The sequence below is a fragment of the Prionailurus viverrinus genome, chromosome D3, assembly GCF_022837055.1.
Source record: "Prionailurus viverrinus isolate Anna chromosome D3, UM_Priviv_1.0, whole genome shotgun sequence".
NCBI classification, from domain to species: domain Eukaryota; kingdom Metazoa; phylum Chordata; class Mammalia; order Carnivora; family Felidae; genus Prionailurus; species Prionailurus viverrinus.
This window is the reverse complement of record NC_062572.1, coordinates 33,700,939-33,713,111: the sequence shown is the minus strand read 5'-3', so window position 1 is coordinate 33,713,111 and position 12,173 is coordinate 33,700,939. Positions and strand designations below refer to the sequence as shown.

Sequence of the window (12,173 nt, the reverse complement as noted above, 5' to 3'; positions counted from 1 at the left end):
ATGAGACATTCCTCTTTTTGTCGACATGTTTCGGACAGAGATGGTCACCACCAGTTCTAGTTTTCTTTACATGTTGCCCCACCCAGGCAAGGTGACCAGGAAATGGTTACACAAAATCATCTGGAAGGAGGGATGCAACGTGGTAAAGGAGGTCTGAACCTGGGGGAGGGCAGTAAGACAGCAGGACACCAAGGGACTAGAGATGGGCCCCTTTGGGGGGATGAGAGGGCTGGGAATCACCTGGGAACCTCATCTGCCCCACTGCTGTCCTCCCCCACAATCCCCTCAACCCAGTCTAGGATATCTGGAAGAGAGTTCAAACTGGCTGGACAGGATTTACAAATTAGGAGCACCTGGGTGACTCAGTAGGTTAGGCGTCCAGCTTTGGCTCAGGTCATGATCTCGAGGTGCGTGAGTTTAAGCCCTGTTGGGCTCTGTGCTGACAGCTCAGAGCCCGGAGCCTGCTTTAGATTCTGTGTCTCTTGCCCCTCCCCCGCTCGTGCTCTGTCTCTCCCTCTCACTCTCTCTCTCAAGAATAAACATCAAAAAAAAGTTAATAAAAAAAAATTTTTTAAAGGATATACGTATTTTTTTTTGAAATGAGAAACGAAATGGAAATTAAAAGAATAAAATATCACAAAACAGTTGGGAGAGATATGATCAGAACGCTTCTTAAACTGATTTGAAAAAAGCTGTCTCAAGACATACACAATTCAGATTTAACAGTTTTTCCCTAACCAAAACAACTGTTCTCTCAGTCTTGAAAAATTCATATATGATACTAGAATACCGAAAACTGGGATTTCACCATTTCTTAAATGCACAGCAGAACAATTACCAAATCCAACCCAAAAAAACTGACCAACTTCATAAGGCAACTACGTACGGCATGCACATTCTCCCCTGCGTGCGTTAGAGAGGCCTGTGAGTGCTGTGCTGCCCGAATCTGGCATAGCTGGTGCACAGACCTACTGCAATGTGAGGGAATGCTTGCTTTCTGACTCTAAATCTGAAAAGTGAATTTACAGCTAATCCACATCAATTAATAAAAATCATTTACCCCATCAACAGGAGTTTTTCCTGGTATAAAAGTCACTCGAACAAAACGCTTGTTGACGACTTCCAGTCTGTCTACCTGGAATTTTAAAAAGTTAATATTCAAACATAAATTTACAGAGAAGACATGAGATATTCTTTTAAGCCCATTAAAATTGCACATGGTATTTTAGATGTACAAAGAACAATGATGAACAACATAAGGAGGCCCCTTTGTTTCCCCTTCTGGCTTGAAAAATAAAACATCACAAATGCTGTTGAAGCCACCAGTCACGCCCTCTTCCCAGAAGTGGACACTCCCCACATTAGGTGCTGACTGTCCCAAAGCCTATCCTGGTGCCTGTGCCACACAGATGTAACCTTGAACATACACTCACTTTTAAAATGGTCCTGCTTGGTGTATATTCTTCTACGACTCTTTTTCCCTTCCTGTCGTATTTGTGAGGTTCATCCCTACTGACAGGTCAGATCTGCGGGGTACTCCACTTTGGGAGCACACCCCAAGTTATTTATCCATTCTCCTGACAGACATTTAGGCTGTTTCAAAACGTTCACTATCGTAAGCAATTCTGTCATGAACATTCCTGCAGATAACTTCTTGGGCACATCTTTAAAGGTTTCTCTGAACATGTACCTATAGACAGATCCAGTAAGGCTGGGTTACAGGGTACACATACTTTACTATTCTATATTATACTATTAATAGTACATTTACTATACTATTATTTACTATTCATTTACTATACATGAAACTGCTCTTCAAAGTGGCTCTCCAATTCACAGTGCACAGCAAAATATTCTATATCCTCACATATTGGTCTACATCCTCACTTGCTAACAGAAGACTTTAATTTTCACCATTCCATGAGTATAAAATAATATAAACTTGCTTTTTTCTGTAACATCCTAACTACATAGGATTCTTAAGAAGACTTTTAAAGACCTTCTAAGTTCTTTAACCCTAAGTTCTAGGTTGATCTGGAGCATGAGCCCTTTAGAAGAAGCTTGCTTTCTGCTGCCATTAAATCTGCAATGGCAGGCAGTTTGTGAGGGAGCCCTGGGTAATTCCAGGAGGAGGTGGAACAGGGAACTACCTGTTCCTAAAGCACGTCATCTGGAAAGGACTAAAGTACTCTACCCCCCCATAAAACTGCTGGAACAACAGTAGACAGATTCCAAAGAACCAGTGGGCCAAAAGGAGATGCCTCTATGGAGAATCTTCCCTGAGGCCCTATCACCACACTTTGAAGGATAGCTGTAGCCCCCTCCACAACCAGACAGGAGTTACTTCTTAGAAGGCAGGCTCCCTAAAACATCTGGGTATTATACATAAATATCCTGGCTTCCATGAGAAACATTAACCTCAAAAGTGTAAGTAATCATTTCCATCCTCACCTTATTGGACAATCTTTAAAAATAACTTTTGTTTTCTATGCTACCAGTAAGTATTACTATCTTACCTTTATTTTATCAATTTCATTGATGAAAAGCCCAACACCAAGAAGTTAAGTAATCTCCCCACAGTGACACAGCAGGCCTAACCTGGTTTCTCACTATCACTTCATCAATTCTAAGGTGGACATTTTTCATAATTTAACATCTGAGAAATTAGGATATGTTTGACAACTGGTATTTTCTAGTTTCACTGGCAGCTTACTAAATTTTTCTTAGGAATGGATAAAATAATGCATCTCACAGGCCACAGCATCTCAAAGATGCTGGCGTAGTCTCACTGGGTAAAGCCCAACTGGTAGTGACAAAGGCTCCCAGCAGCCCTGCCTGGGCCCCCACTTAGAGCCCATCCGCTCTCACTTTCAACACTTGGGAGTCACTTAGGCACCCAAGTCCAAGCTCATGGGAGATTAAGAGCCGTGGAGTCATAAAGGTGCCAGGAGAGGCTGGCACATTCTAGCAGGGGGAAGGCGTGACTGAGGACACACAAGAAAATGAAAGGAGACAGAGGACAGCCAGAGCAAGGTGAAAGCTAGGTTCTAGTAGAAGTGAAAGAAAAGGATTTTGTGGTAAATGGGGGGACAGGTGGGCCAAAACAAATAGGGTTCTTCATTGCAATACTTTACAGCATTAAAAAAAAAAAAATCAAGATGAAAACAGTAACTTTACAATGGACAAGCTGGCTAACTTAGTTGACTGTTACTTTGTTGGCCCAATCTACTGAATTTCACCTTTTGAACCACTATAAACCACCAATCCAATAAAATACTTACTACTCCTTTGGAAAGATAGTTATTGACAAAGTCCTTCCAAGTGATTTCTCTCCCAGAGCTCTTGAACAGGAAGTAAAACATGACTCCACCCCAAAACAGAGCAGTCCAGAGAAAGTACATCCGGAATTCCTTGTCATCCCATGGAAAATCACCCTGGGCAAAGAAGGAGACAGTCTCTGTAAAGAATGAAAGGTCACAATAGGATCTATGCTATATTGGACACAAATCCCTCCCAACCTCTCCTGGGGCCGCTCCAGATCCTCCAAATTAACACACAGCCTGGAATCAAACCTTCTGGAATCTGGACCACCAGTGAGAATCATCTTTCTTGCCACCTCGTTTTCCACTGCCACCAACTCCTCCTCCGGAAGGGCGCGGGGTAGCAGCTGGCTTTGATTCTGTTCATAAACAGAGAGCACATACCGCAGCACAGCAGCATTTTACATCTCTCCACAAAGTTTTCATTAATGCAGCTTAACAAAAGACTTACTGCAAAAGTTCTCGCAATAACTTGTTAATCTTTTTTCATTAAGAAGTATCTAGAACCAACTATTAACAGCTGTGACCTCGTTGTCGTGTTATATGATTAGAAATAAATGTAGGCTTTTTCTTTCTGGGAATCAGAAATAAGAAAACCGTTAGCACCCCTTGTCACAGCTTCTCATCAACCAGCAATTCTGGAATCAGCCTGTTTTGTCATGTGTCCCAACCACATTCATTGTTGTATTCAAAGTTTGGATGAGTTTGAAGGAAATACTGTTTTCACTCTGTTGTAACTAACATACATGTCTTTGATGTTACTATAAAATAAGGAGGCAAAGTTTCAACGGGCACACACTAAGGGTTAGATTCATTATTTGATAGTTACACCAGGTCCTTGTAAGGCAATCCAATCCTGTACCTCAACTAGATTTAAACCAAGCATAAAAGTCACTGGGCACAGAATAGCTATATTCCCGGGAAACCAAAGCATCAATTTTGTTGCTATTGTGGTTTTAGAACAAGTTTTGACCTTGACTGAGGAATCACAAGTATATCTAGGACTGGAATCCACGTTTTTTCAAATGACCTTGACACCTTAAGATTTTACTTAATTTCTTTATGCTCCTGCCAAGTAGGAACAATAAAATGTGAATAACACCACCTTCCTTAGTATCAAAAATGAGAGTGAAGTTCCATAGTCTCTGAAAAAAATCAAAACATTATACAAATCTAAAAAAAAAAAAGACTTCCTGCAAAATAGCTTATGGCAACCGATCATTCTGCCATGAGGAAGAAAAGAGACTAAGAGCATTCAAGGAGGCTTGCCAGTGCTTTCCACACGTTATCCGCGATACCTGCACAATATACCAACAACCAGGTAAGTATACGACTATACCCGTTTTACAGATGAAAAGGTGTAGCTTAAGGAACTTGGTAAGTAACTGGAAGCAGTGTTAAGTGACACTGAGGAGTGACAGAGCTGTGACTGGAATACAGGTAAATGAATTCCTGAGTTCCCAGTTGAAAGCACAAGGTAGGTGCTCCCATTTCCCACTCCCATGAAGTGAACACTGTTAACAGTGTTTCTTTCTTCTGTAGGCAAGGCGTAATTTTGATAACTGACTAAAAAAAAAAAAAACCCCACCTTACCCACATGAAATTAGTTTCCCAGAATCTGAAATTAGTCACTGTTAAGGGTTGAACAGTGCCCCCTGCCCCCCCAATTCACATGTCAGGAGTCCTAGCCCATTGTGATCTTATTTGGAAATAGGGTCTTCACAAAAAAAAATTTGTTTAAGTTTAAAATGAGGTCCTATGGGTGAGTCCTAATACAATATAACTGGTATTCTTATAGAAAGAGTAAATTTGGACACAGACCTACACAGGGAGAAGGCGGTGCCAAAAGACACAGGAAGAAGACAGTCATCTATAAACCAAGGAGAAAGGTCTGGAACAGATCCTTCCCTCATGGCCCTCAGAAGAAATCAACCCTGCTGACACACGGACTTTGGGCCTCCAGCCTCCAGAACTGTGAGGCATTCGTTTGTTGCTCATGACACCCAGGTGTGGTAGCCTGTTACAGCACCCCTGGGAAGCTAACACCTTTCTCCCCACCCCCACATCCTCTCAAAGAATCACAAACACTAACACCTTCACCTACCACAAAGCGACCCCTCCATTGTGTAGGATGGGAGGCTGACATATTCATCCCCCATGATGCATACGAGGAGTTTCTGCACCAGTCCTAAGTGAGGCAGGGCCTGAGAGAGAAAGCCCTACCTGTAATGAGGCACAGCACTAGGAAACAGAGTCAAGTGCGTTTCTGAAGTTGTTTGACAACATCCCCTACTAGTCCAGGACAAAGGAGCACCTATACAAAAGGTACCCAACTGGTTGTAGTTTAAAAACGGACCTACTATCATTACTCTGCCCCAAACCAAGATAAAATGACTGCCCACCACACCCCTGGGAAACACTGCACAAATTGCCCATGTCACCAAAGCTCCAATCAGACCACACTTGTGCTTCTCCCTTCTCTTGGCCTCGCTTTCACTCCTTGCATTTTTTGAGTATCTATTTGTTTCTCCAACTAGATCCAAGTTCATTTCAAAACAAGGGCTGAGGGGCGCCTGGGTGGCGCAGTCAGTTAAGCGTCCGACTTCAGCCAGGTCACAATCTCGTGGTCCATGAGTTCGAGCCCCGCATCGGGCTCTGGGCTGATGGCTCAGAGCCTGGAGCCTGTTTCCGATTCTGTGTCTCCCTCTTTCTCTGCCCCTCGCCCATTCATGCTCTGTCTCTGTCCCAAAAATAAATAAACGTTGAAAAAAAAATTTTTTTTAATAAATAAATAAATAAAAACAAGGGCTGAATTACATTTTTCCCTAAAAACAAAGATGCCAGCTGAAATGTGCCAGGCATTGTGCTAAATGCTATCACATGTGGGAAATGGGGACAGGAGTCTCAGGGCCTACATAGCCCCCCCCCCCCCCCCCCAGCCACCAAAAACACTGAACCACACCAAAATATGTATCAGATAAATTGCATGTATTAGCTTTCTAAGATTTTTCTCAATGATTTAGGTTACGTGTCAAATATATTTACCAAGCATGATATAACAGATACTGACCACTCAATATCTCTAAGGTGACCTTAAATTAATTCGATTTAAAAAATGACAAGAAAATATGAACAGAAAATTAAGGTGAAATGAAACACAGGGTCTGTAGAATTTTGTACGTACTTGTAACCTCTCACTTCAGAACTGCCTTAAGAAAACACGTGCTTTGTTCGGTAAAAATTATCATCCAACATCATATACTAGAAAACAGTAAGTTCAAACATAGTCTTTTTAAAAGGTACCTTTTTTTTCTCCCACAACTTCTTTAGTTTCACTAGCTTTTTTCCCATTTTTTCCATTAGGAAAGTATTTTTCAAATCCTGTTAGAAAAGAAAAAAAAATACACACCCTCAAACTAAAACTCATTAGGTTTTATGTATGCGTGTTCATTTTTAAAGCTGATACATCATTAAAAAGTATAAGCTGTAAGTGCAACATTTCTTGTGTAGGAGTAAGTCAAGGTCTAAATAATACAGTTCAAAAAACAGAGGTGTTAAAGAAAAAAGCCTGATTTGCAAGCCAATTTCATTACCTACAAAAGTGTTATAATCAAAGGGGATACATTTTCATCACTGCAATCAGACAAAAGGAAGTAGGGGTCAGATTACTGGAGGAGACGGAAGTTCAGAGTCAACCCGAAATAACAACTATGCATCTATTTAGTAAACACCTGCCGCCAGCACATCTTTAACAAGAATGCAGAACATTATGATTCCACCTAAGTGTGCTTACCTTTTGGAGGTCGAGAACAGAATCTTTGATAAGCAGCAATTACATCTGTCAAGAGAGAATTTCTGCTGGTTGTTGCTTGGGTTGTAGCATATCGACAAAGCTGCAGCATAACATATAAATAAAAGCATAAAGGTTATATCAAAATAAAAAAGTTTAGAAGAACTTCCTTTCCTACTATCACAAATATCCTAAATTCAAAAACATTGAATTAAATGCTTCTCCCTTCAATGGGTGGTTACAGACTAGCACAGCCATCACCGCCATTTAAAGAAAGGACTAGGGTTGCCTGGGACTCCGCCACTCTATTCCAGTAACCAAACCAAGAGACATTAATTATGATCCAGAAGACAAGAATACTTCAAAATCATGCCTAAGTTAGAATTGTGGCCCCATTACTATTCTCTGCCAACACATTCACTTTGGCATTGTTTACTTAATTTGTAGCACTCAAAAGACAAACTGACACAGAAATCTGCTCCTTCATGCTGTCCTGTGGGCAGGGTCTATAAAACTGCAAGACATTCACCTGAAATTACAGAACAGTGTGGCTTGTAAATATAATACTAAATTCCTCCTAGTTCCAGGAGAAGGAAGTTACAGTCCCACATCACTGATAATCCTTACACTAGTTAACATTTGCTAAAGATATTCGATATACTGTCATCCTGGTGAGAACGCTGGTGATACAAGTCCCATTACAGATACATCTCTGCCTTAATAACATATGTTGCTAAAACGTTACTTTTTAAAGTAAGGTCTAGGTAAATCAAAGTATAACATAAATATACTGAACAAGCTCCCTATTAAATTTTTAGGCACACAATTAAAAGCAAGGTTCATTGAGGGGATACATCCAAATCTGGCAATGAAAAACTTCAAGTAATCCTATCCCTTTGCAAAGTGAAACTTCATCACCAGTTTTTGGGAGGACGAACTTATAAATACAGATGAAAATGTTTAAAGTGAAGTTCATCTGTATTAGCATCCACCAGCATTGCTGCTTCTATGGTCTGATGAGGAAAACACAACATTGGAAAACCACTTCATATCCACTAGGGTGACTATGATCAAAAAGACAGTAAGAAGAGTTGGTGAGAATGTGGACAATGTGGAGAGCAGAGCCCTCGTGCACTGTTGCTGGGAATGCGGAGCGGTACAGCCACTCTGGAAAAGTTCAGCATTCTCAAAACATTAAATGCAAAGTTACCAGATGATCCAGTCAGTCCACTCCTACCCAAGAAAATGGAAAACATATGTCCACACAAAACCTTGTACATGAACGTTCACAGCAGCATTATTCACTAGAGCCAAAAAGTAGAAACCCAAACGACAATGAACAGATACATGTGACACACTAAAAAAACGAAATATTCAGCCATAAAAAGGAATGAAGCACTGATACATGCTACCACATGGATAAACCTTGAAAACATTATGTTAATAAGTTAAAGACACTGGACACAAATGGCCACATAGTATATGATTCCACTCATATGAAGTGTCCAGGATAGGCAATCTATAGAAGCTGTAGATTAGCAGTTGCTGAGGGCTGGAGGAATGAATGGTTGGGGGAAAATGGAGAGTGGCTCTAACTGGTTACAGGCTTTGGGGTGATGAAACGTTCTGGAATTAGTAGCGATGGTTGTATAACCATGTGAATATACTGAAGACCACTAAGTTGTACACTTTAAAACGATTAATTCTATCGGATGTGAATAACAAAATGTCAATAATTAAAGAATCAGCTGATTTTACTTCAGATTAAAATACAATTCTACACAGCAAAATAAGACAGAAACACTGACAATGATCTTGGTTGACAGCAATGCTGGTCTGACAGAATTTGGAGCTTCTGTTGTGTTAGCCCTCCCCGACCCCTGGGAACACTTGGCCTATGAAACAACCACTAATAACAAATAATAACGTATCATAAACAAATAAAGTTTTCCAATACCAAATCCATTAAGGGTACAGATTAAAATGATTTGTTAGTCAAGATGGACAAGGCAGCAAGTCACACTGATTCACTGAGCCATCTACTCTAGGCCACGCACTGCTAAGTGGTGCAGAGTCCCCAGTGGGGCAGGTTGGGCAGGGTTGGAGGTCAGAAGCAATCCTTACCTCCAGGAAGCTCAGAAGTGTAAGGGAGAGTGTGGGGACAAATCTATCACAGGATGGTATAATACACGTAACGATACAAAACCTCTAGGTATATACAACAGAGGTAGGTAGCACAGAAGAGGAAGTGATTACATGCTCAAGGGACCTAAGGATGTTACAAGTAGTGATATCTAGGTCTGGAATTTGAAGGAACCATAATCACCAGGCAGACGGTGTCACAATTTTTAATTCTGTTAAAGCTGGAAATCTGAATTTTTTGACTGATGATCTTTAACACATCTGGGAGGAACTTCAGTTACGCATCTACTATAGGAGAAAACGACTAGTTCCCAGGGATGCTACCATGAGGATCAAATGTAATAATGCATGTAAAAAGCACTGTTAAAATCGTATGATGATACCTAGATTCAAATGATCATTTCCAATTACTCTGAAAGCTTTTTGAGAGTAAGGGCTCATCATCACCTTATCAAGTAGGTCTTTATGTCACCATAAAGTACAGAATTGGACACAAGGTATGTACTCCATAAATACTTATTGGCCAGTAAACCGCCTTCAGGCTCTATCTTCAAATCGTGTTGACCTGGAATACCTCTAGCAATAATCCTATAACTTCTTTTAATGCTGCTGAAGTTATTTTCTCTACAGGCACCATCAATGAAACTTTTCTCTGCTTATCTAATCCAAGCTCATTCAAAGGATAATATAAAAAAAATATATCAACTCACAAGATTTAAGTTCAGAGCACCTCATTTTAGAGGATTCTCTTTTATGTTTGACATTAGGAGCACTTTTTAGCTGCTTTATCATCAGTCTTATTTCTCTGAGCATAAAACCTGAGAATGGACATCTCACATCAAAGTCTTCCCCAAGAAAACTGTGAGAATCGTTCTTGTCTCTGACCTTTAACAGCAGCACAAACCTAAAGGACAAAGTCCTTTCAGACTCCCTTGCAGGTAGCACAAGAATGCCCTAATGTCCCCAGGGAATGTGTCACAGATTCCCCAATCAATCAGCTATTGCTATCAGCACAGGGTACTTCCTTATACCTCAGCGTGGAAGACGCACAGGACAACAGTGCCACTCAAAAGAGAAAGGACCCAGACAAGATTCCTGACATAAAAACTGCAAACTCACAAGGCAGATCCCTACCTGCTCATTACAGGTCTGAGTCCAGTATTTACTAGGGACAAAAGGAGACGGCAAGATACTATGGCAAAATGGATGTAATTCAGGAAACATGAGGCCTAGTGCAGGGCAGCAGGGAGTAAGAAAGAAATTAAGATACCCAAGACAGGCAACAAAGCTTCGAAGAGTAAAATTCATGAATGCAGGTACTATTAATATGCCCTTTTAAGTGGAGAGGCTGAAAGTGGTTCCTCAAGGGCATCTGGCTAGTAAGTGGCAGGTTCCTGTGACTGTCTCCAGGGCCTTAACCACCATGCTCTTTTGCCCCCATGCTCCAAGTAACCAATGCAAGGCTGGTCTCTAAAAAACTGGCAGACAGCAAGAAACTGTCACTGAAATAGCTGATATCGCCTACCCATTACATGAACCTCTACTTGACAGATTACAGCCACGGTCCTGTGACAACACAGTATCGTCACTCCAGAAAACGGTATTACCATAGCCCATACGTGTGAAGCCCTGTTACCATCAACAGAGAAATAGCCTCCCACTGAGGACAGGGCTTCTTATGCAACTAAAAACATCCTCTACTCTGAAGAGGTGACGTTATTAATAATCATAGTTAGTATGTATTATCTACTATGGGGCAGACCCAGAATGCCAGCAACAGTCCCATTCAACAGATGGGGAAATGGGGGTTCAGAGGTTGAGTAGCTTACCTCCAAAACCTGTGCTATCATTAAATAACGCTCAGGCTGCCGACCCTTAAAACACATGCACAGCACCTGCTTTCTATTTTTCCAATACCATGAAAGCAGCTCAAAGTAAGGCAACCCGTGCTGGAGATATAACAAATTCCTTAACGTTTTTAGGTCTCAGTTGCTTTACCTGTAATATGGTTCGGCCCTGAATCAAGTCAGAGGACCCTCCCAGATGATTATTTTGAAGCTCCCTGACGCAAATATCTGATTCTACCTGTTTTCAAAAATCCAATTCTCTACCAAGGGTCTGACACGTTGATGGGACCCACGGGATAAATGATCTGAAACGCAGGGCGTCCTGGCATGGAACACGCAGCGCACGCGGCCTCATTCACGCGAGGAAGCCGCCCCTGACGCCCGCGAGCGCGCCCAGGGGCCGGTGACCTTGACGCCCTGCTCTCCAGGGCCGGAAGCGGGCCCGAGGGCCGGGCCGGAGGCGGAGGGCGCTGGGCCTCCGGGACTCACCGTGCGGAGACAGGACCGCTCGGTGGGGCCCATGCGGCCGCCAGGCACGAGCAGCGGTGGCAGGCCGCGGGGCCAGCAGCCGCCCCGGCCCCACAGCCGCAGGCAGCGGTGCGCCATGGCCGCCAGCGCCGCCCGCTCGGGCCGGGGGCCCTGCGCAGGCGCGGCTGGGCGGCCGGCGGCGGGCAGGCGGCGACGGCTGGCCTCGGGCCGCGGGAGACGGCTCGGGGCAGAGACTTCGTGAACGGCGCTGCAGGCCCACGGCTCACAGGCGAGCCCACACTCTCGACGCGCGCGTCTTCTCCAGACCCCGCCCCTCCCGGCGTGCTAACGTCAGCCGTAGGGCGGGCGCTCCGGTCCAGAGCTGCTCCTACGGCTCCGCAGCGTCCTCTCTCCACCTGGGCTAGAGGCGGGGCCTAAGCAGGAGGAGCGTGGAGGGCGAGTGGAAGGCGGTGGGTAGGGCAGAAGGAAGAAGGGAGGAGGGCAGGGCTAGAGGCGGGGCTTAAGGGAGGAGTAGGGAGGGCGGGCGTAGAGGCGTGGTCTAAGGGGAGAGGCGTGGGGTGGTGGGCGGGGCAGGAGGGTGGAGCT

At 43.2% G+C, this 12,173-nt stretch overlaps 1 protein-coding gene across 1 annotated transcript in view; it reads right to left on the bottom strand.

Annotated features, from left to right (window-relative positions):
• AFG3L2 (AFG3 like matrix AAA peptidase subunit 2) overlaps window positions 1-11,912 on the bottom strand; it is a 41,188-nt gene extending 29,276 nt beyond the window's left edge. The window contains exons 1-6 of the mRNA XM_047826900.1: window positions 11,589-11,912; window positions 7,114-7,213; window positions 6,624-6,701; window positions 3,573-3,679; window positions 3,282-3,434; window positions 1,061-1,135 (exon numbers count right to left, since the gene is read on the bottom strand). Coding sequence (XP_047682856.1) covers window positions 1,061-1,135; window positions 3,282-3,434; window positions 3,573-3,679; window positions 6,624-6,701; window positions 7,114-7,213; window positions 11,589-11,705 — 630 coding nt within the window. The 5' untranslated portion in view covers window positions 11,706-11,912. The remainder of the gene's footprint in view (window positions 1-1,060; window positions 1,136-3,281; window positions 3,435-3,572; window positions 3,680-6,623; window positions 6,702-7,113; window positions 7,214-11,588) is intronic.
• Between the last annotated feature and the right edge of the window lie 261 nt (window positions 11,913-12,173).